At 44.1% G+C, this 24419-nt stretch overlaps 2 protein-coding genes across 2 annotated transcripts; both read left to right on the top strand.

Annotated features, from left to right (window-relative positions):
* The first annotated feature begins 589 nt into the window (after window positions 1-589).
* Window positions 590-5420, top strand: LOC310786512 (arrestin domain-containing protein 3-like). Its single transcript, XM_083647731.1, has 3 exons — window positions 590-699; window positions 2010-2275; window positions 5266-5420. The coding sequence occupies exons 2-3, from the start codon at window positions 2017-2019 to the stop codon at window positions 5286-5288; spliced, it is 282 nt and encodes a 93-aa protein (XP_083503857.1). The 5' UTR covers window positions 590-699; window positions 2010-2016; the 3' UTR covers window positions 5289-5420.
* Window positions 5421-11034: 5614 nt separating this feature from the next.
* LOC310786511 (arrestin domain-containing protein 2-like) lies at window positions 11035-18976 on the top strand. Its single transcript, XM_083647730.1, has 7 exons — window positions 11035-11446; window positions 14206-14423; window positions 14541-14643; window positions 15263-15519; window positions 15992-16154; window positions 17045-17205; window positions 17546-18976. The coding sequence occupies exons 1-7, from the start codon at window positions 11173-11175 to the stop codon at window positions 17597-17599; spliced, it is 1230 nt and encodes a 409-aa protein (XP_083503856.1). The 5' UTR covers window positions 11035-11172; the 3' UTR covers window positions 17600-18976.
* Window positions 18977-24419: the final 5443 nt, after the last annotated feature.

Below are 24419 nucleotides of genomic sequence, written 5' to 3' on the forward strand. Positions count from 1 at the left end.
CTCACTTGAAGATCTCAAAAATGTTTGTGGTCCAAATCTGACCGTAAACACTATGTTTTTTTGTTTTTTTACACCGTTTTTTTGTCTCCTTGGAGATCTTTTATGATTTTTTGTTTTGTTTATTTTTTTAGATGGTGCATTCTGTGGGGATTGCACATGCTTTTCTTATTAAATCTTGTATATTTTTAAAACTTTTGTGTGATATTGTTTTGTGTGTTTCCTTTGTACTGTAACATCTTGTTTATGATGTGTTGTAGGGCATCATTAAAAGAGAGCGTGCCCTTTCCTGGCTAAATAAAGGTTTTTTAATTGAAACTGTAGCCTATGTAGTTGTTTTTTTTCATATTTAATCTACCACAATACATGTATCTGCTGACAGGCAAACGGCATAAACGTGACTTGCCTGGCGGTTTATTTTGAAAGTTGTGACCGGAAATCCTCGTTATTTTTCTGCCTCCCCGCTCCTCTTCCTCGACTCCTCTTCTCCTCTTCGTTGTGGGTGGGCGTGACTCGCATCTACTTTTTGTTTCTGGGCGTTGTAACGAGCCAGCGTTTATAAACGGTCAGCTTCCATTGAGAATACAGACTGCCCCGTGTTTACCCAGAGAGACGATATACCAACCGAGGCAGCGTCTTCCCTCTTCTGCACGAAACAGTCGCCTGTTTTCGGACAGCATCTTGGGTCCACGCGCACCGCCGGTGAGTAGAGACCATGGACCTATATCTCAGTGGTAGAGACCCGTCAGCAGCTGCTATTTACAATTACAGTTCCGTCCTCATTATGATTAATTGGCTGAGACGCGTTCCTAACGGTTTTTAAATGCACAATCTGCCCCTGTGGCCGCATAACGGTGAATTTGGCTATCACGGCGCCATTTTGTGTCGAAAAGGCAGGGTAAACGCAGGTGCAAGCAAAACACTAATGAGGGTTTCCAACTTCCAAGTTGGTTTCCAACTTCCAAGTTGGAAACCCTCATTAGTGCCTTGCTTGCACCTGCGTTTACCCTGCCTTTTCGACACAAAATGGCCCCCGTGAAAAGGGTCTATTGATACACAGACAGAAGAAAATAACCACTCAGCACTACATAACTGTCTCGCTTGGTGGTGAAATATAAACCAACAACATTAATTACCGGTATTTTGTGTTACATGACCACATACTTGCTGTTTATATAATGAATGACCATTTCACCAGTCAGCAGCTATTTGTGTAATGTTAGCCTATTGTTTAGCAATGACTTTGTTTAGCTAACGTTAGTGTTAAAGGCTACTAATAACACTAGGTGGAAAGTGTGTGCGTGTGTGTGTGTGTGTGTGTGTGTGTGTGTGTGTGTGTGTGTGTGTGTGTGTGTGTGTGTGTGTGTGTGTGTGTGTGTGTGTGTGCACACACGCGTTTATTGTGGTAATGTAATGGGTATGTTCTTTTTGTGATACATTTTTTTATTAATTTAAATTTGAACATAGGCTACATTAAAAAAAACAACGCAAACATCTAGCCTACAGAAAACACACATTGTAATGTGACAGAGCCTTTGCCATCGCTGCCCCAACCCTCTGGAACTCTCTGCCCCTCAATATCAGAAACTCCGACTCACTCACCTCCTTCAAAACCCAACTCAAATCCCACCTCTTCAAAACAGCCTACAATATCTGACTTCTACCTCTAACCACCATTCCATCTCTGCAATCTATTGATTTGTATTTGTTTTCGTTCTTGTTATTTAGTTCTGTTTACTGTATTACTTTTCTATGTATTGTAAAGCGTCTTTGAGTTCCCCAGAAAAGCGCTATATAAAACTTATGTATTATTATTATTATTATTATTATTATTATTATATGTTATGAACGCTTCAAGGCATTTATTGGGGCAATATTTTACAGTATTTCCAGTGATTTCAGGGCAGCTGAGAGGGTTTTTAGGCACCCACAAATTCTTCAAAAGGCTCTAAAATCATAAACATTGGCTGCTTCAGTGAATGATCTATTCTGGGCTGTGTTTTTGTGCTCAGTACAGGCATGGCGTTGGGAGCCATCAGGAGCTTCCGTGTGGAGCTGGACGGGCCCGTGGAGGCTGTGTTCTGCAGCGGGGAGGTGGTGTCGGGCCGGGCTGTGCTGGAGCTGCGGTGGGACACCCGGCTGCGCTCCATGAAGGCGCTGGGGAGGGGCGTGGCCACGGCCCACTGGCTGGAGAACCGCAGCGTGGGCATGAACTCCGTCTACAACGACTACACCTCCAAGATCACCTACTTCCGCAAGAGGCAGCATCTGATCCGAGGTCAGTACCTGCCCATCCCTTTCTGTCAGAGGTGTGATCGGGTCAGTCTCAAGTCTTGAGGCACAAGTCTCTAGTCGACTCCCAAGTCTAAATGTAGAACACCAAGTCAAGTTCAAGTCATTAAAGTCAAGTCCGAAGTATGTAGGACCGCATTAAATTCAATCATTTCATACAAATTCAGAAAACATCATTTAAATTCAGTCGTCTGCTACAACAAATCTCATCACCTTCAATCTGTCATTTACACAAACACAAGATCTCAAGTCAAGTCTTTAGAAACCTTTTCAAGTCAGAGTCAAGTATTAAACACAGAGTTGGGGACTTGAGTCACATGACTTGTCCATTGACTTGGACTCAATGCTTTCTTCTGGTTGTTGTGGGAAACGACCAGCAGACAAGCTGCAGTGAAGTCGTCTCGTCTCTATCGGGCTCTCTGGCATCAAACCAGCAACATGCAGACAGACTTTTCCGCTTGAAAGCTTCTGTTTTTCACACATGACTCACACACAGACATATTTGATGTTTTTGTCATGATGTTCCACAAATAGATATGGTTGAGTTCAAATCAATCAATCATTACCAAGTCCAGTGGTGACGCGTTGACTGGAGTTATAGTCCAAAACTAATTAAATAAATTGGCTAATTGACAATGCCATATAGCTCTGATGAAATCTAATTTGAACAATGTCTTCTTCATTACACGTCTTGGATCAGATATACAAATAAACAAGAAAAAACAAGTTCCTCCTATACTAGGGCCTCTTTAAAAGTCAAACCTATTTTGAAATTGCACAGTGAAAATGGCTATTTTGCAATCCAACATCCAAACCAAAAAACACTATAATATTCCTATAATATTCTTAAAAGTGTGTCTGTACTGAACACTACTGACTGTGTCACACTGTGTGCTATCGTTCCTCCTATATATACCACTACAATATTATTGTATTTGCCCTAGTTTATAGTTTTGTTGCGACATCCATAATGTGTCCTTCACAAATGTATTACCTGTATCTGTAATACTTTGTAGGACTGCATCTCCTTTTTTAAGATGCTGCCAAAGCATGGAGGGAGGGAGGGGGAGAGAGGGAGAGAGAGAGAGGGAGGGAGGGAGAGGGAGGGAGAGAGGGGGAGGGAGAGAGAGAGAGAGAGAGGGAGAGAGAGAGAGAGGGAGGGAGAGAGAGAGCGAGCGAGCGAGAGCCCATTAAGACTGTCCAAAATGAAGACCAGTGGAGCTCCCGGCTCTGTGTGGTGCGGGACAGTGATGTGTGAAATGCCCCTGATGCAGATGGCAGTGACACAGGGGAGAATGACGGCCATTGGAGCGGACTGGAGGGTAAATAAATAGAAGACGGGTCGCGTTAATGTTTGATTGTACACACAACATGCTCAGTTAAAGCAGGCCAGAGGGGTCAGGCCAGAGCAGAGGAGCAAACGCAGCAGGAAGATCCAGATCTGCAGCAGTTCATCTGAAATAAATGAGGCGATCATTCGGGAAAACAAATGTATAGATATTTTTATAGACCAGTAATGTCCATTTATATGTCGATGATGGTGTTTTTTTTAATGCATTGCACAGCCAGATCTGCTTAAATTAAGCCCTATCAAGTCACAACAATATGACCCCAAGATGCCGGTTTGTACGGGACTAATATTATCACATGACCTGTGTGACCTTCTGAATTTTTACTTTACAAATTACAGACATGTCAGATTCGCACAGGATTAAGATCACAGATGACCTCCGCAATTATTACAATTGACTAGAGGTCCCTAGGTAATACTAGTCGCAAATAGGGTTTGCTGTGTCTTTGTGAGTGCTATTTAAACAAATAGGGTTTGCTGTGTCTTTGTGAGTGCTATTTAAAGGTTTTTAGCTCACAATTGGAGCCTTCCGCCTTCCGGGTTGACGGCTAAAAACGGTGAAGAAGGGGGGAAGTCAGAAAGTAACGAGAATAAAACAAACGCATTGTTGATTTTGTTATTTTCATAGGATTTGTTGAGTGTAAGAAATGCATTAGAAACACCAGTCTTATCCTGTCTTAACCACATCAGCCACTGGACTTTGCTGCTCTATAAAATATCCCTCATGACTTGTCCTAAAGCCACCTCCTGCACAAGCAGTGCTGTCAGACCAGCAGAATGATGCTGTCAGACCAGCAGAATGATGCTGTCAGACCAGCAGAATGATGCTGTCAGACCAGCAGAATGATGCTGTCAGACCAGCAGAATGATGCTGTCAGACCAGCAGAATGATGCTGTCAGACCAGCAGAATGATGCTGTCAGACCAGCAGAATGATGCTGTCAGACCAGCAGAATGATGCTGTCAGACCTGCAGAATGATGCTGTCAGACCAGCAGAATGATGCTGTCAGACCTGCAGAATGATGCTGTCAGACCTGCAGAATGATGCTGTCAGACCTGCAGAATGATGCTGTCAGACCAGCAGAATGATGCGTGGAAATAGAACAGAAATGATCTGCTCCCTCTTCAGCTGGCAGCTTGTCACTTTTATTTGCCAAATAAGTTTCACGTACGGAAGGAATTAGACTTGGCATGTTGCTCAAAAAAATAAAATGTCGCACATCACGCACACTTTGGGAAATAGACCTCTGTTTAGAAGTGGTCTGCATGAGGTCAGAGGTTGTGTTTTACTGGGGCAGTCAGCCGAGGAGAGAGGAGGAAGGAAGGAAGGGGAGGGAGGGACATTCAAAAAAAGCAGCATCTGTCGCCATGGCAACCAGAAAAACAACACATGGCTCTTTGGCCCCGCCCCCCTCCCCCTCCTCCAACACGCAGGCTGCTGCCTGTTCAGTGAACACTTGTTACAAAGCTCACTGGTGTTTATTTGTCTAAACTGTTTTTGTTTTGTTAATGAATTCTTCTTTTAAATTCAGTCATGTCTCCCAGAGTGTCTCTACCATTGAACAGGTGTGGGTGTGGTGGCTCTCTCTGCTGACACTAAAAGACTTTCACCATTCTGCTTTCAGTGGGCCGTTTTAATGTCTCATGATGGACTGAATGCTGCTCCAGAGGCTTGTTGATCGGCAGCTTCAATCCAGAAGTATCAGTATTGGCCTTGCGAAGAGAACATACACTTAACGTACAAATGGAATTTTCTGCCGCTAGGGGTCTCTCAATCAAATGATAAAAGAGGATTTAAATGGCATCGTGACGTAGCGAGTGTTCATTGTTCAGGAAATGTTTCCACAACAATGGACCCGATAATTAAACCCGGTAAAAACACTGAATGAAGTTTCAGGTTAAAAAACACAGTTTCTCCGAGGCTCTTTGGCATCACAGAGTCAACCTGTTTGCTCAGCTTTTTTCTCTAAGAACTTCTGATCCAGACATCTGATGACTCAAATCCCTCATCCGGTTAAACTATATAGTTAAAAACCACCAATATCTAAAAAGCAGGGCGCTGGAACTCTCTTAAGTAGGGGGTGCTGCAAGGAAGGGACTCTTGTGGGCGCCGCTGAATTTGTAACAGCAACATATGCAGAAACACTGAACTTATTATTATGATTATATTTTATTATCTTATTATTATAAACCAAACATCAAAAATAATATCTCCACCCTCTTTGCTTTGCTCATAGTCTTCAACTAAACCCTAAATATCGCAGTATAAAACATATAAAACACATTTTAATCATATTTTTTTTATTTACATTGCGATTCCAATACAGTGCTGCAGCACCCTCTGTTTGTTATCTTGAATGTTATCTTGAATAAACTTATGGAAAATCTAAATGATCGTAAAAACATCTCTGCACATGTCCAGGTGTTTTTAGGCGAGAGTAGTGTGGATAAATTCAGATCCACCACAGCATCCAGTCAGAGAGCAGCAGCCTGTTTGAACCTGCTGGACCTTATCACTTATCACAAAACCTCCCACAATGTTGACTCAATCTAATGAATAGCATGGGATTAAGCAGACGCCTGGTATTCCTGCAGGACACTTAATCCCATGCTATTCATTTGATTGAGTCAACATTGTGGGATCCTAGAGTCTAACCTGAAGGATGCATGTGACTGAGGCTCAGTGAAGCCTCTAAATAGTCTGTCATCATTACTTTATGTTTATGGCAATAGGGCTGGGCGATATGGCCCTAAAATAATATCACAATATTTCTGTATATTTCTGAGATAATGATATGCTCAACGATACAATTGCAAGATACAATTGCAAGAAAATAAGTGTTATACTTTTATATGTCAGCATAAACAAAACACTGTGCCTTCAAATATTAGTTTGTTGTACATGCTCTTAAGTGCCAAACCACTTCCACACTACTGATAGGGATGGGGATCGTTTTGTATTTTTCCGATACCGGTGCCTGAACCAATCCTTTTCTTTATTTAAAATCCTTTTCTTTATTTAAAATCCTTTTCTTTATTTAAAATCCTTTTCTTTATTTAAAATCCTTTTCTTTATTTAAAGCGGATTTGAAGTGGATTTCTTTCTTTTTAGGATTTCAAGCACAAGGCACACTCCAAACCATCATGTTACTGAAGGTGTGTGTGGCGCCAGTTTGGGAGCACCGATCTTTCACTCAGCAGCTCAGGCATGGCACCTAAATACCATCCAAATGGTTAAAAGTTATATCAATTTAGTCATTCAACCAAATATGTGTGGCATTTTACTGCCATGTAACATAACTAACTAGCTGCTAACATTAGCCACAGTATGCGATTACCCATGATGCATTGCGCTATTAAAGGGCTCGCGCTAAAACTGGTCCATTGGAGTGAATAGAGATGTTGCAACTCCTGGCGTGAACTACAGTAATAATCACATGAAAAAAAAAATCACAAGAGTGGGGAAGGCGGGAGTTGGCTGTGATGTAGGATGCAAGCACATTTTGGACATTTTGAAGGACAAAAAAAAAAGCAGGTTTGAACCCATAGAGGGCACTTATGCTGTTGAAAATGATAAAGATTGTAGAATATTATAAATTTGGTCTCAATTGTGGAAATTTTGACCAGAATTCTTCACACACCACCCCAAAAGCCAGTTAACACGTTGAGTGCCATAGCCGAGATATCTCGTCTTACATAATCCAACGGTTGAGTGCCATAGACGAGCTATCTCGTCTTACATAAACATTTTTTTTTTTTTGACGGTGGGACATCAATCAACCCCTTTTACGTCTTCTATATCAATATTGGGAGGAAGAGAATGTGTATAATCTATTTTACCGACCACTAAGTGGCGACAGTTCTCTCCCAAGACAGAGACAAAGCCACAGCCAGCCACAGCCAGAGCCACAGCCAGCCAGCGCGCTGGAGAAAGCCAGTGTAATTTTCAAGGAAGTAGCTGGGCGAAAACTCTTTCGATTTCACACACACACACACACACACACACACACACTCGAGTACCTTTGCGCATAAATAAGACCAGAATCGCAAAAGCTTATTCAAAGCTCTCAGCCGACACCTCAAGAAACAGTTTTACAGTCCAGACGGCCGCGGAGAATCCTCCCTCAGCAGCACAGACGGAGGGAGGAGTTTGGAGACACACACACACTCTCTCTCTCTCTCTCTCTCTCTCTCTCTCTAGTCCCGAGAGAGAGAGAGAGAGAGAGAGAGAGAGCACACAGAGTGGGAGACAGACACGCTGTGGGGGCAAAGAATGGACAGAGATCTCTTCCTCTCAGAGCGGCGGAGCAACGCGCGAACACACACACACACACACACACACACACACACACACAATACAGTATACAGACTTGCCCAAGGGCACCCATAATCACAGGCAGGTGACTGTTCTGCTGTTTGATTGAATTTCACAAAACTGCGATTATCTCAGCTTCCTGTCTCATACGCTAAAACCATGCTGTACTCAACGGCTAATATCTACATAACTACTAACTCTGCAAACTAACTCTTTTAGACAGAGAAAGCACACATTATATTAGTTATTTTTAGATGATTGGTGTTCACGAAGTCTTAACAGAAAAGAATCCTCGGCTGTTGTAAAATGAGCCAGAATCCTCAAAAAAAAACCTGGCACAACTTACCTACAGGATTGAAAAAACGGCTGGCACTCAATGTGTTAAAAGCTGAAAAAAGTGTTTTGGGGTTTAGTCCTGCTTTAAGAAGATGTGGGAACCCTGAAATAGTGAAGTCAAAGTAAGTCTGTTGAGAGCGGGCCAGAGGAGGGTGGAGTGTTTATCAGGTGGGTGGTTCTGTGCAGATCTCCACGTTCCTCTTATCAGAGCCGGCACAGACCCACGCTGTTCCTCCGCTGATCACCAGCAGGGGGCAGGGGAGGCCAGGTTCAGTTCCACCTCAGGCCGGATTCCTCAGGAGTCCCATCTGAGTTCTGCTGTTATTTATACAGACTCATCATACTGAAGGTGGGAGACCGTCTGTCTTTATACTAACCTACAGGAAGTTAAATACTAACCTACAGGAAGTTAAATACCAGCTAGATCAAATATCTGTATCAGTGCTGAAACAATGACCGTACTTAAGAAAATTAATCTGTTAGAATTTTGATAATCAAGTATTTGTTTTAGTCATTTATCAGTAAAAGTACCAAACATTTGCTGGTTCACATTTCTCTTTCATATCTTTATGAATGTTTTTTTGTCTGCTGGTCAGTGGTCAGACTGAGGAGTCTTTGGACTCTGGGAACTGTGATGGGTATCATGGGCATTTATTATCTTTGACATTTTATAGACTAAATGATTAATTGAATAATCAAAGTTTGAAGATAAAAATAACTTGTTACTTGTAGCCGTGAACTGTATTATGCTTTTCACTTATTTTTTTGGGCTCCATGAGCTTCATCCTCTAGATTTCACTCTGCCAGGCGGTGGCGCTCCTGCTCTCCCCTCGTCCTCCTCCACCTCCTGGGGACGGCGTTGCCAGATCTCGCGAGAGAAACAAGCAGCCAGGTCTTTCGATCTACAAACCGTCTTCAAGGCGGGGAGAAGGACCTCAGACCCCGGGCTGGAGCTTAAGTCCTGGTTGCTGCTTGTTTCTCTCGCGAGATCTGGCAACGCTGCCCGGGGAACAAAGGAGTAAACAACTTTGTTTTTGTGAGCAGAGGGCAGCAGCCTGACTCTTCTCCTGCTGCTCACAGTTTTCAAACAGTCTGCTCACAACCACCAGCTTTGTTTGCATGTCACACAAGTGAATTTTATGTGATAAGAAAATGGGGTTCAGGAACTGGGTATATATGTTTTTGGTCTTGTAGTTTTCCATTGCTGTTTCTCTAGTCAATTAAATTCAATTTTCAATGCAAAGCGGCTTCATTGGCATTTTGGGAAACATCATTTACATTATTGGCAAAGCAAGTGTGAAATAAAAACAAAAAATGCACGTACAATTAAAGACATACAGTACTAGAATAAAGACATGTACCAACAGAGCTGTGTAACACTGCAATCTAATATATACATAAGAGTAGGTAAAAACCACTTAAAAATACAGAAATGTTTTTCTTTTGCTCTTAAATGAAATGTACACGGATAAGTCAAGATAGATAAGTAAAGTTAGATAACTAGTCTTATAATATTTTACAATAGGACTAGTTCTCCACGAGGGGATTTGTTTGCACAGAGTGGCATGTTTTTGTGCAGAGCTGTGTGTGCACATGCATGTGCACATGCGTGTGCACATGTGTGTGCACATGCGTGTGCACATGCGTGTGACATGCGTGTGCATGTCCTGTGTACAGTAACAGTATGTTCAGAGCCACATGCAGTAAACAGTGAACTCTGGCAGACTTGAGGCATGCTCAGTAAGCCTGTTTTCATCTAAGAACCTGTAACCATCAATCACCAGGCATGTTTTCCTCCCAGCTGCCTCCACACCCAGACTACATGTTTATTATGCTGCCTTCAGGCGCGGCTCAGAAATGTGGACATTCTGTGGAACCAAGCCGACCGAGTGGTAAAGATGGCTGCAAACTAAGTGGGGATTTTCTTATGACATCATCTTGGTTCACAAGATGCAACTTTTAGGGGGAGATTAAAAAAGAAAATTGTGTATTTTATTGTTTTGTGTTATGAATATTTGGTATTCTTTGTAAATATCACTACAGTTACAATATGTTCCCCATCATTTAGAAGTTGTTGTTTCTGCAGCTGTTATCCTTTCCACTAAAAACTAAACGACTACAAAAAAACTAAACAGCTACAGTTAGACAGCAGCCAGCTGGAGTGTTTGGTTGGTGTTATAACCCACAGACTCTCATCCCTCTGCAGCTCACGGCGTGTCCCCTAGGTGTGAAAGAAACATTTGAGTTGACTGAAACAAAAACGACACTTTAGAAAAGAAAAACGATATTGTGTGCTTACAAAACTAGCTAAAATAAAATTAAAAATACAGAAATGACTTTAGTTTTAGTCTTTGTCAATGTGGTCAAATGTGTCAACACAACAAGCAAGAGGAGGCATTGGTGCATATTATTGAGGCTGGGATGTCTACATGACTGTGAGTCAACTGCCTTCACAAGTGTCTGTATTGTAATAGTACCTATTCTGAACTTCTTAAATGTTGCCCCTGACAAATACACCCCATAATAATAATAGTACAAAATTAAAACTAATAACTAAAACTAATTAAAGCTAATGAAAACGAAACATTCAAAACAAAACTAAACCAAGCAGACCCACTCTGGAAACCACCTGAAACTAAACTGAATTGAAAGCAAAAATACAAAACTATAATAACTCTGACTCAGGGGGAGGCTGCGACACCGGAGCCGAGGCGGGGTCCCTGAAGGCAGCAGGGCTCTCTCCTGAGGCCTTACATAATGAACCCAGAGAGGCCGCCCCCTTCCCCCGCCTGCAAAAAGGGCTGCAGCCGGCCTGCAGCAACAGTTTGAGTCTTACCAAGCAGAGAGCCAGAGGATCCACACAGAGCAAGAAGCAGCAGAGATGATTTTTGACAAGCTGAAAAAGTTTGACGTGCAGTTCGACTCTCCGGAGCTGGACTGTCCACCCGTGTTTAGCAGCGGGGACGTGGTGTCGGGCCGGGTGGTGCTGTGGCTGGCCGCACAGAGCCGGGTGGACTCGCTCAAGCTGCACGCTGAGGGCTTCGCCAAGGTGCACTGGACCGAGTCCCGCTCCGCGGGCTCCAGCACCGCCTACACCCAGAACTACAGCGACGAGGTGGAGTACCTGAACCGCAGAGAGGTGCTGCTCCAGGCAGGTCAGTCCTCCAGACAGACAGACAGCCAGGCACACTCACTAGACCCTGGGGTGTCACACTACATCCTAGCCTGAGGAGATTTAAATGGGTTTAAACTGATGATGAAAGTGGGAATTAGGATCCAAATAACACTCATTATTCAAATATAGTGAATGAAACCACTTTGGAATTTAAGTCTTATTTCATATTGTTGAGGACTGTTGGTTGGTTTGTTGTTTTGCTCCCATCTGAGGAAAGTTCTGGAGTTACAGTATGTCTAACTTCATATAGAAATGGATGCAGAAAGTGAAACCTTAATCAAAACAGTCTCACATGCTCTCATTGTGCCAATGTCTAGTGAATGGAACCACAGTGGAACTTGAAATAGTATTTTTATTTTATTTTATGTTTTATTACTAGGCTATATCCCAATTCAAACCCAACGTTTACAAAAACGTACATGACAATATTTCAAACTTTGTTTCAAACTTGTTGAAACTAATTTCTAATTAATCCTAAATAACCCTAAATGACATAGTTAGAAGGTTATTGTGGATCTGGGTTTCCAAAGGCTTTGAGTCTTGTTTCATGTTGCTGAGGAGCTGGTTAGTTGTTTTCCTCCCATCTGAGAAGTGTTTGGTTGTTGGGTTCTAACTTGACACAGAGATAGAAAACCGTCCCTACTGAGCAGAGAGTGAAACCGGGTCAGAACAAGCCCTACTGAGCAGAGAGTGAAACCGGGTCAGAACAGCTCTTATTCAGTCTCTCATTGTTAAATGTCTAAACAATGACAGAATTGTGACATTAAACTGCTCCTCATTGTGATGGGATCCCCCCCCCCAATCTGAGGAAGGGGTTGGAGTTCTCTCTTGAATCACTATAGAAATAGATGATATAGATAGATGCTTCATGCAGATCTTGAAATCAAAACATCCCTCCATCATTCTCTTTGTGTCAATGTTTAGTGAAGGGAACATAGTGATAACTATTCTGTTAGACCCTGGGCTGGTTGTTTTTCCACCCAGCCGAGGAGAGTTTTGTTGTTGGTTGGTGATAACTTGATCAATAGATGGGGAGAGTGAAACTGGTGAGATCAGCAGTCTTTTGCCTTCACACGCCTCATTGAGCAAACATCTAGTGCTGTTTTGCTCCTCGCTGAAAACGGAGACCCTCCCAATTTTGTCTGACTTCATTCATTGCGACCGGAGTTGTTTTGCAGCACAAAAGTTAGGAAGTCAGTATGTTGTTTTCCTAAAGTACGAAGCTTCTCTGCATGAATTCATTGGGTCATTGTGAAACCTACTTCCTTTTCAGACGGCAAAATAAAATAAAAAGTACTGAGTTTGATCGGTGTAGTTTTGAAACTTTTTGCAGCAGCAGTGTGAAAATGTATCGTTCGAAAATGGATCGTTCAAAACAAACAAACAAGCCAACCGATTGGAATGGTTGCGCGTCGGAGCTGTTGTTATGGAAGTCAGACAGGTGTTTGTGAGGAACAAAGGGGAGAGAAAAGGCCTGGAGTCTGCTGCTAAACGCGTTTACACGTGCTCCTGAACCTGTGTGGCAACAGGAGGAAAAAGCCAAGCAGTGGAGAGACGGGCTGCAGCAGCAGCTCGAGGAAAACATATCCTCCGTCAGCACAATGGAGGAGGAGGAGCCCCGTGCCCCTGTGGGCTGGGCTGGGCTGCCAGCCTGCCTTCCTCCTGAAAACAACCCCTCCAGTCACATCAGCTTGACTTATATAGCTGCTTTAAAGGATAATAGCCTCTCTCTTTTTTGTTTGACTTGCTGCCAGCGGTCTTAGCTTCCTCTGTGTTTCTGCACACAGGAGAGAGAATCCATCACAGGAAACGGTGAAGACAAACTTTCCGTTTTCTCCGTACTTCACTGAGCTGAGTCGAGTGTTTTCCGTCTCAGCACTGTGCTGCTACGGCCACAAAGAAGTGGAAGTCTCCTCACATCCGTGGGTGGCTCTTAGAGGGGACAGCAGTTCATTTCGAGCTGGGTTTGACACCGTGAAGTTTGGATTTTTAAAACTAAAAGTCCAAGTAAAAAAAAAAATCAGACCACATACAACTCTAAACTACTGTAGATGTATATAATTAAATGAGCTGTATGTATAAATGACATCAAGCATCGAAGAACATGTCAAAGACACTGAAAGGCCAACGACTAAAATAGGTTTGCAGACGGGTTTGAAACATTTGACCGGTTGGGCTGATCTGTAGCTTTAGGGAAGGCTGTTCCACCACTCAACCAGCTCTCAAAAGTTCAGAAACACACCCGATCGTATCTTCTCGCTCTGATTTGCTCTTTGCCTTCCCAGCATTTCTCTCTCTCTCACATGATCATTCAACAGGTCACAGGGATATTGAGCTGACGTCACGTGACCTTTGACTGTTGGTTGCTTGTAATGTCTATTGTAAAATCTAGTCTAGTCTAGATCATCTAGGTCATCTAGTCTATTCTAGAATAAGAGTCACAGCAACAGTGATTCTCAATTTTTTTTTATATATCAATCCGTCTTGTAGCTAGAGAGATGACAGTGAAACTGTCATTTGTCTACATTGTCTAATCGTGTTAACTTGTAATTGAAATTATGCTGAAATTTAACATCTCCCTCTAAACCTAATCAGTTTGCTAGGGACTGCCTCAAAACCCCTTCAAGGACCGCTGGTGGTCCTTGAGAACCACTGCCTCACAATGTAAAACCAAATGAACGAAAACAAGACCAAACAAACAAACGAATAAATTCGTTTTTCCGTGTTCTTCCCCCTCAGATAACGGCGAGCCGACCGTCCTTCCTGCGGGCAGACATGAGTTTCCGTTCAGCTTCCAGCTGCCAGAGGAGACGCTGGTCACGTCGTTCGAGGGCAAACATGGCAGCATCCGCTACTGGGTGAAGGTCAAGCTGCACCGGCCATGGGCCACCGTCCGCAAGATCAAGAAGGAGTTCACAGTCATCGAGCCCATTGACATCAACACACCGGCCTTACTGGTGAGCGGCTCCACAGTCTCTTCACAGTGACGATATTACACTCGGTTATTTTTCTGGCCATTCCAAGCCGTTGTTTTTCTTTTTTTGCTCATGCAAAGTGTTTGGTTTTGTTTCTAGGCGCCGCAGGCCGGAACGAAGGATAAGATGGCGCGGGTCTGGTACCGCAACTTTGGACAAGTTTCTGTCACTGCCAAGATCGACCGCAAAGGCTACACACCAGGTGAGGATCCAGCTACCTACTGTACAGCCACATCTGTGACAATCTGTCTCATTTACTACATTTTAACACTTGAACCAACTCCAACTTTAGTCCAAATTAGATTTGAGATTAGATTTGTTGGGTCAGACAAGGATAAGAGGATAAACACTCACCTAAATTGGCACATCACATTCTGAAAGATGTTCTTCCAAATCACTTGTCCAGGAAGTAAATGAACACTTTGAAGCATGTGACTCTGTGGGCTGGTAGGCTATAGTCGAGTCACTACAGCTGCAGTGATGAATTAGTTGAATTCATCATCAATTCAATTCATTGAATTAGTAATGAATCGCCAATTTTTTTTTGATAATCAATTAACGGGTTTAAGTAATAAAAAAAAGAACATTTTCTGATTCCAGCTTCTTAAATGTGAATATCCTTGGGTCGTAGACAAAACAAGACATTTGAGGATGTCGTCTTGGCCTTTGGGAAAGATTTTTCACCATTTTCGGACATTTTATAGACCAAACAACTCGTCAATTAATCGAGAAGATAATCGACGGATCAATCGACAATTAAAACAACCGTTCGTCGAGTCACCAGGTTCCTAACCCGCTCTCCCCCCTCCCCCCCTCCTCAGGCGAGGTGATTCCCGTGTTCGCCGAGTTCGACAACTCCACCTCGCGCTCCGTGGTGCCCAAAGCCTACATCACTCAGACGCAGACCTTCATCGCCCGTGGCACCATGAAGCAGAAGCGCTCAGTGGTGGCCACGCTCAGCGGCGACGTGGTGGGCGCCCGGCGGCGGGAGACGTGGCACGGCCGCGCCATCAAGATCCCCCCCGTGGGCCCCTCCATCCTGCAGTGCCGCATCATCAAAGTGGAGTACATGCTCAGGGTGAGTGGAGTTTTCAGTGTGGACGCTTTCACCGCAAGTTTTTGAAAATGGACATAAATGGACAGAATAGAAATTGAAGCCAAGAGACCACAACACACCACAGTTGGGAAGGGTTCACACATTCAACCCTCTCTCTCTTTTTAATTGTCGTCTGTGATTATATCATTATAATAATTCTCAGTGTTGTAACAATAATTAACCTTGATCTGTGACTCAAACTATGCTGTGTTTGGTCCTTGAAATTGAGGGGATTTGGGCCTGGAAAGTCATTGAAAAGTCCTTGAATGTGATGTTTAAGAATGTGTGGGAACCCTGTGTTGTAGCATCATGTAAACCTTTTGGATGCTTTTATCCAAGACAGTTTACAGTCTCATGACGCATTACGTCTTTAGCATGCTAGCGCCTTTAGCATACGGAGGACTTTGTATCAGACTCCTCCTAAAATCATCTCTCTCCCCATCCTCCCTTCCAGGTTTGTGTTGACGTTCCCGGCACATCCAAGCTGTGTCTGGAGCTGCCGCTGGTCATGGGCACCATCCCCCTGCACCCCTTCGGCAGCCGGACGTCCAGCGTCAGCAGCCAGTACAGCGTCAACCTGGAGTGGCTGCGCATGGCCATCCCCGAGCAGCCCGAGCGTAAGTGTCAACTACCGCACAGAGTCAAGAGCTGAGCCCGTCTAGCTGTGATGCAGGACAGGATCCTGTCTAGCTGTGATGCAGGACAGGATCCTGTCTAGCTGTGATGCAGGACAGGATCCTGTCTAGCTGTGATGCAGGACAGGATCCTGTCTAGCTGTGATGCAGGACAGGATCCTGTCTAGCTGTGATGCAGGACAGGATCCTGTCTAGCTGTGATGCAGGACAGGATTGTTTAAAAAAAAGCGAGGATAGTCTTGCCTTCCTTTTCAGCAGTTTTTATTGTCCGCTTCCACCATTTTTATGATCCATAACCGAACAGTGTAGAGCAAAGCTTGCACTCCTGACTCTGAGCATAGCAGTGAGTAAGCCAGGTGTGTAGGAGCAGTAAACTGGTCAAACAAATGAATGACTGAAGACAGAGCCCACACACTAACAGAGCAGTTAGAGAGGCTTTCAGGTACAAAAACATGTGATTTATTCATGTATTACAATGGGGAAAAAGTGATGCAATCAGTTTCATTTTTCCCCATTATGTGAATAAATCACAACTTATTTTTCTCTCTTTTTTGCATCTGAAGCAGCGCTCTAACCTCTTTGTCAGTGTGGAGGCCTTTTCCCTTAAAGTTTATGATCCATATCTGCCAAAATCACAGCGGGTGAAGACGCCAACACCCACAAACAATCAACATTTTCCATTCAGCTGAGATTTCATGTTGGATCGAATCGATGTCTGTTGGCGAAAAAGCGGCTAAGGCTTTGTGGCTTTTAAGAATTTGCACTGCAGTAATGACTCAGTGGCATCCCACAGGGCTCGGTGTTTAGACCTGTGATGTTCTGAGTGGGAGCGTCTTGACTAATCCTACCTCTCCTTCCTCCCCCGCCCACAGCTCCTCCAGACTACAGCTCCGTGGTGACGGAGGAGGAGGCGGGGCAGCGTGACCCGGCGGCGCCCCGTCCCGCTGCTGAGGACCTGAGCGGGATCCTGGAGCGCCCCCTCATGGCCTTCGTCCAGGAGTTTCGCTTCCGACCCCCGCCGGTGTACAGCGAGGTGAGAAAACACGCTGGCCCTAAACGCCCACCGTTCAGGCACTGTGCTCTGTGTTTGTTTACTGTAAGATGAGAGAAGAGATTCTCACTTTGTGTAGGTGAGATCAGAAAATAGAAAGCCTGAAGGCGTTATGAAACATCTCACCACCGAAAGAAGCAAATCGAAAAACAAAAAGATCACAGCTGAATTGGACAACAGCAACTCAATGAAAACAAATGCGTGGGCGTAGGCTGAATATATTGCAGCTGTAAATGTTTTGCCTGGAACATGAGTTCATCTGCCTATTCAAGTCTTTACCTTTGTGTCTCATGATGTTGTTCTTTTGCCGTCATGCCTGCAGGTCGACCCCAACCCTCAGCCCATCAACATGAGGCCTCGCTGCATGACGTGTTGAACCAGGAGCGTCAAGAGACGACACCACTTCAATTAAGAAAAGGAATGAAGAGATTTGTCTTCTCCTGAATTACTTCTCTCTGCTAAAATGGCACCCGGTCCCACCCGGCACCGCGGAGACGGACCGGAGCGCCGAGAGGCTGGAAGAGGAGGAGGAGCTCACAGGAACTGGATTTCGACGGAGAAGCCCAACCCCACACTTTTCTTTTCCAATCCAGAAAGACTGAGGGACACTTTCCTGTCCAGTTAGAGATAAGGAAGAGAAGGAAATAACTTCTCCCCATCGGTTCCTGTCCTCCCCAAGTGATTTTGGCTCTGGACGAAGTGAGCCACAGATACCTCCCAATCAACGAATCCCTCACGAAAAACTATCTAATGAGTTTTGAAGGTGTTTGGGACATACTGGGGGGTAAAGATCATCTGATGTTTGTCAGGCAGAGAGTTGGAGCTGCAGATGTTAGCGGCTCATTTGCAAATGAGCACATTTTATGGCCTTTGAAAGGCGTGAAGAGAGAAATGCAGCTATAGTCTTCAATGCCCAGCTCCTCTTTGCCTGTCAACGCCTACATTGATATACGCTGTGACTCAAGATGTGCTCGTAATGATTTCTACGGTTACTCAAATGAACGATAAGCACATATCTGAAACATGGTGGTGGAGCAGAAAAGCGGAGTGAAGCAGATGTAGATATTTTAACCTAACGCAGGTAACGATATATAAAAGGGAAAAACACATAATGCCTTAATTATCTGCAGATGAGGAGAGAGGATTTGCACGAGAGTTTGAGGGAGTAGCTCTCTCCGCAGAGTTGAACTGAATCTATTCTGAGAGAGCTATACGCAAAGAAAATCGAACAAAAAACGGTTGTAGTCGTTGCATTTTGGATGACTTCCAAGAGAAACGTTGCTATTGTGTTAATGAATGCGAGGCCTGTGGCACGGCGGTGACAGCACTGTTGACTTAAAGAGAGATGATGAGAAGATGAGAAGTTTGTGTGTGTGTGAAGCAGCAGAGGGCTGGAGGACTCGAGCCATGTGGTGTGTGTCTGATGGAAGCCAGATGCCAGCCTGTGAAGCTCAGCCAGCACACACACACGGCTCGGCGTTAACGTCAAGACTTCACGCGCTGGAGATGATGCCACTTTAAAAACACATGGACAAAGAACATTCCAAAAACTGACTCGAGGATTATGCTTCTATCCTCACTTCCAAAAAAAAAATCCGTAGGATTATGAATGAAGCCTTCAGGGTCCGTGGTGTGGCTTCCGTGACACGTGTTGGGAAAAAGAAAAGAACAAACTGAATGTATTTTATACAAATCCAATTGTTGATTCACCAAACTTGCCAAAGTTTTGTAATTGTTGTTTTCTAATAAAAAGATCAAATGAATGCTTGGCTTCGGCGTTTCCTTGCAGGGTTGACTGACTGACAGCCATGTGTTTTTGTGTTTTGGAATGGAATGGTACATCATGTTCTCCGCGAGGCGAACTGGAGGAGCACTGCCACTCAATGAAACCAAACACTCCTTCCAGATCGCTTTGACACGGTACGGTTACATGGTGGCTTCCCACGGGGGTCCTTTAAACCCTTGAAAGTTTTTGTATTTGAGGGAAAAGCAAGGCCTTGAGAAAGTTTTTGAAAATGGACATGGGTCATTGAAAGTGTTTGAATGAATTTATACATTTTTGGCAAGAATAGAAATGTAAGGAAAGAGACCACATAGTCTGCCATTACTGTAACAGCACAGTTGAGAATTCAAGCCTCTTTTGTAATTGTCTGAGCTTCTGTGAAGCCTGCTAGTTCATTGTAAAAATTCTCAGTGGTAACAGTATAATTAACCTTGATCTGTGTCTCAAACTGCTGTGTCAGATCTGGATTTTGAGGAAATTGGGTCTGGAAAGTCCTGGAATTTGATGTTTAAAAATGTGTGGGAACCCTGGCTGTAACTGTAACTGAGCGTTTGGCCGTTGGCACATTATTATAAAATGTAAGGGGTAAATGGCTTTATTTCATAGCTGGATGTTTGGTCATGTTCTCTTTGATAGATGGCTGCTGTCTTGTGTGCTGATATACAGAACATGCTGTTTACTGGAATATTCAACAAGTGATTTTTTACCGTGAGTAAACATGCAACACATCGGAACAAACAGCTGGGTGAAATATACACGGTGTTACACAGTGCTGTAAACATGGCTGGAGGCCATGCAGGCTGGAGAGACTCTGGTCTTCAGGAGGATCTAAGCAGGAAAAGACTCTTTTATACTTATTTCGCCGCCCCCCCCCCTCCCATTTTTATCCCCCATTAGTGCTAATTTTTTATTTATCCTGGTTGCTACTTCATCCTCTGCCGATCTGGGGAGAGCCGAAACTGGCTCCATGCTTCCTCCGAGACATGGGCAGTAGCCAGCTGCTTCTTTTCACCTGACAGGGGAAGCTTCACCGGTAGGACATAGCACATGGGAGGATCACGCTATTCCAACGAGTTCCCCTCCCTCCGAACAGGCACCCCGAACGACCAGAGGAGGCACCACATGAGCGAACAGGATATTGCATGTTTTGGTGTGGGGTTCCTATATGAAGGAAACCCCCAGGGGGCACGGGGAGAACATGCAAACTCCACACAGAAAGGCCCTTTTTTGACAACCCCACCCGGGCGGTGGGCACTCGAGGACATGCGGCCGGGCACGCATTCCTTCAGCGCTCACAGCGTCCCAGGTGGGAATCGAACCCAGGACCTTCTAGCTGTGAGGCGACACCGTGCCCCCCCCTTCCTCTTTTATTCTTCTGATGCAGGGTAGGAAATTAACTTTTTTAAACGAGGGCTATTTTTGCCCCTGTGAAATATATTTCGGGGGCATTTTGGATAATTTCCAGGGCAATTTGATCAAATGTTGGGAAATACTTTAGTTTCACCTATGTAGCCTGACAGACCAATCAATGACTCTTATCCAAGCATATTTTATTTCTAAAAGTTCATAAACAATCACAGTTAAAGATCCCCATTTCCTATCTCAACAACACTGTTGATTGTGTGGCATGTTATTAATGTACTTGACAAAAACATGAGTGAACTAGCTGGCCAGCTAGCTTGTGCTGCCTGTCACTGAGGTCAATAACACTAGTAGGAGGAGGGGCGGGGGTTGTACGGATGCCTAGTTGGCCATTTTCAAGTCACACTTTGCAAATTATACAGAATAATGTTAAAATACAGAAATTATTAAACTCTTTATTGTATGGGGGCATTTAAAAGCCCCTGTCACCCCAGTTCCAAGGGCAATTCTAGATTTTTTAGGAGCTTTTTGCCCCGAGCCCCCGCTAATTTCCTACCCTGTTCTGATGATGCGTTGAATACTTCTGATCATTTCACTTTCTGTTGACCTAATTTTCCCTTCATCTTATCTCATCTCTAAAATCTGGTGGATCTTGTCTGTCAGTGTGTCAGTCACAAGGTTTAAATGACCTTGTCTTTTAAAAAGTACATCCATGTGTTGTCATGTTGCACTCGCTGTCAGGAGTGACTCTTTTCAGAAGGAGGAGGTGTCAGAAACTCCTCCTGCTCCGAGCAGCAGACAACATTCCCTCAATCTACCCTGCGGGCGTTTTGTGGCCCAGATTTAAGATGAAGGCAAAACAGATCTTTTGTTTTTTTGACCCAGTTACGCCAAAGGTTGGCATGTGAGCCAAGACTCCAAGGTCACGAGAAAGCTCCTGAGAAAAACAAAGAGGATTTTCACCTGGGAAGGTCAAAATATTGATTGAACTTTTTCTTCTTATTCTTTTAATTCTGTATTTGGACTGCTGGCTTATTTTCTGGGTGTCCACTGATGGGGAAAAAATTGAGGGGGGAGGGGGGGCTGGGGTCAATACAGACAATAAGATCAAAGGAGAATAAAGCATGAGTGAAATGAAAAATGAAAATAAAATATTTTGTAAACATGCAGATTTAAAACATAAGATACATTCAAACTTTGAACACAGGAAACGCAGATTAAGATATTAAATATGAAACACTGATATGGGTTCCTAATTCATAATTAGATTAGGTTAGACTTGTTTTTTGCCTGCAAATGCATAAACACGCCTCCCAGTTGTTATTCTTGGGTTGTTGCAACATCTTCCCTGGAACAGCAGGACTTTGCAGCAACTTCAATTTGCTCGTTAATTGGCTCCATAAATCTGTGGCACATCTTGAGCTCTTCCCCTCACAGAGACAAACCTGCCTCTGAGCATCACTGATCATTTCCTCTGAAGTTTTTGTTCAGTTCCAAACTAAGTTAAGATGATCACATGAGGCGAGTCAAACAGACACAATGTTGATCTTTTTCTGAAACATTTTGTACGAGTCAGAGCTGGAGCTGTGGCATTGCATGGCCAGTCGATAATTGCATTTACGAGCAACAATTTACAAGGCGGTAGCCGTAGCATGGCACACATGGCAAGCAAACAAACAAGCCATTCAGTGCCTGAGAGACAGACAGACAGACAGACAGACAGACAGACAGACAGACAGACAGACAGACAGACAGACAGACAGACAGACAGGCAGACAGACAGAGACAGAGACAGACAGACAGACAGACAGACAGACAGACAGACAGACAGAGACAGACAGACAGACAGACAGACAGAGACAGACAGACAGACAGACAGACAGACAGACAGACAGACAGAGACAGACAGACAGACAGACAGACAGGCAGACAGGCAGACAGACAGACAGACATGTTTATAGTCTACCTATATGGCTGCAAAAATAATTCTGATTGTATGGAAGTGAATGGGAGAATGACCCTACTTCTCACTTGATTATGACCTCAGTAAACACTTTCCTAATGAGTGGATCGTCTCAATCACTAGATCCAGGTCTTCCTCACTACAACATGATGTTCATCTGTCAATTATGGTCCCATTTAAAGTCAAATGGATGATAAGGTAGATTATGTTTTGGGGCGTGTTTGACAGGTCGCCTGTCCAGAGATTGCTCACTGATCGGACCAATAGCAGGCGGCAATTGCTTTGGATAAAAGCATCTTCCAAATAGGAAATTGTAAATTGTAGTTGATTCCACTCCTCCAATGTGATATACCGTCATTATTTGTTGAATGTTGAAATAACTGTCTGCTGTATGACAGTGTGATGACATTAGTGTTTTCTAGTCTAATCTAATCCGATTGTATTATGTCCACTTTTCCAGGTGTAATGATTAATTAATCTCCTAGGCCCAGGCGCTGCGCAGCCTCACCCGCCCTGCAGCTCGCCGAGCTGGCCCTGCAGCTTGCATACGCAGCTCGGTCGCTGCGCGGCCTCACCCACCCTGCAGCTCAACCACTGTGCAGGCTCACTTGCTCCCTTGCCCGCCCTAAAGCTCGCCCACTGTGCGGGCTTAATTGCTCTTATGACATCACTTCTCTTCTTCTTTTTGGTGTTTTATGGCAGTTGGCATCCTCAATGTTGCATTACCGCCCTCTTCTGGATCGATCCATCCATCCACTGTTCCCCTGCCGAGAGCTTGCTCTCTTCTTCTTCATCTTTGGTGCTTTATGCCAGCCGGCATCCCTCACCTCCTTCTGGATTTATCCACCCACCGCTTCCCTCCGTCCTCCTGCCCCTCTGATGCTCTTAAGTCTCTTATTCTTCCTGCTCTTCTTCACAACCACACACACCTAACCATTATGACATCACTGATGATGTCACAAACTGATGATGTCACAACTTCGCATCACTGATGACTTCCCAATTGCTCTTATGACATCACTGATGATGTTACAATGCCTATGACATAATCAGTGATGTCACAATGCACAATTGCTCAAATGACATCACTGATGACATTCCTTCCGGGACATAATTGAAACAGAGAACATTGCCCACATGCTCCCTAAGATCCCGCTGTCATAAGTGCTCGGTTGTTTTAGTGTCCAGAGGTCGACGGTATTTCCTCCCTGCAACCTGTTTGGAGAGATCCTGTCCAGGAGACGCCACCATTATGGAAAACAAGCAGCCTCACACAGGAGCTGTGTATTCAGATGTGTGCTTGTGCAGGTGTGTGTGTGTGTGTGTGTGTGTGTGTGTGTGTGTGTGTGTGTGTGTGTGTGTGTGTGTGTGTGTGTGTGTGTGTGTGTGTGTGTGTGTGTGTGTGTGTGTGTGTGTGTGTGTGTGTGTGTGTGTGTGTGAGAGAGAGAGAGAGAGAGAGAGAGAGAGAGTAGGCGTGTGTGTGTGTGTATGTATGTACATTAGGAGAGAGAGAGAGAGACCACTGCATCAATAACAGCACACTGCACCATATCCCAAATGCCCCAGACATTGTTTTGTTGAACACAATCAGAAAGTCAGTTTGCATCATTGAAATAGGCTGCATGCTCATCATGACCTGTACATGGACACTTGCTTCACATCCAAACTCATGAAATATCTGCCCTTGGTAGAAAATATTAGGAAGACGGTGTTTTGTATACCCTTGAGTAGCTGACCATGTTTACATGTCAATGTCTGCATTGGTTAGAATCTAAGATCTAGATATTAGATCTAGATCTAGATATCAAGCTATCATTATGCTACAGTAGCCTAGTCTTTTTCTGGTGTCTCCAGCACACCAGCACTGGAACCTTCTTCCAAAATATTTGGATCTTACATAGTTGCCCTACTTTTGCATCCAAATAGCCTAAAGGTATTTCTGTGTGCGACTGTGTGTGTGTGTGTGTGTGCGTGCGTGCGTGTGTGCGTGTGTGCGCGCGCGCACGCCCTAACCTTAACCAAGTCGTCTTAGTTGCCTGAACATAAGCAACGTTGTTTTATTTGTGTTACATTTTCAAATTAACCGTC

Source organism: Poromitra crassiceps (assembly GCF_964638095.1).
Source record: "Poromitra crassiceps genome assembly, chromosome: 12".
In the NCBI taxonomy this organism is placed as follows: Eukaryota; Metazoa; Chordata; class Actinopteri; order Beryciformes; family Melamphaidae; genus Poromitra; species Poromitra crassiceps.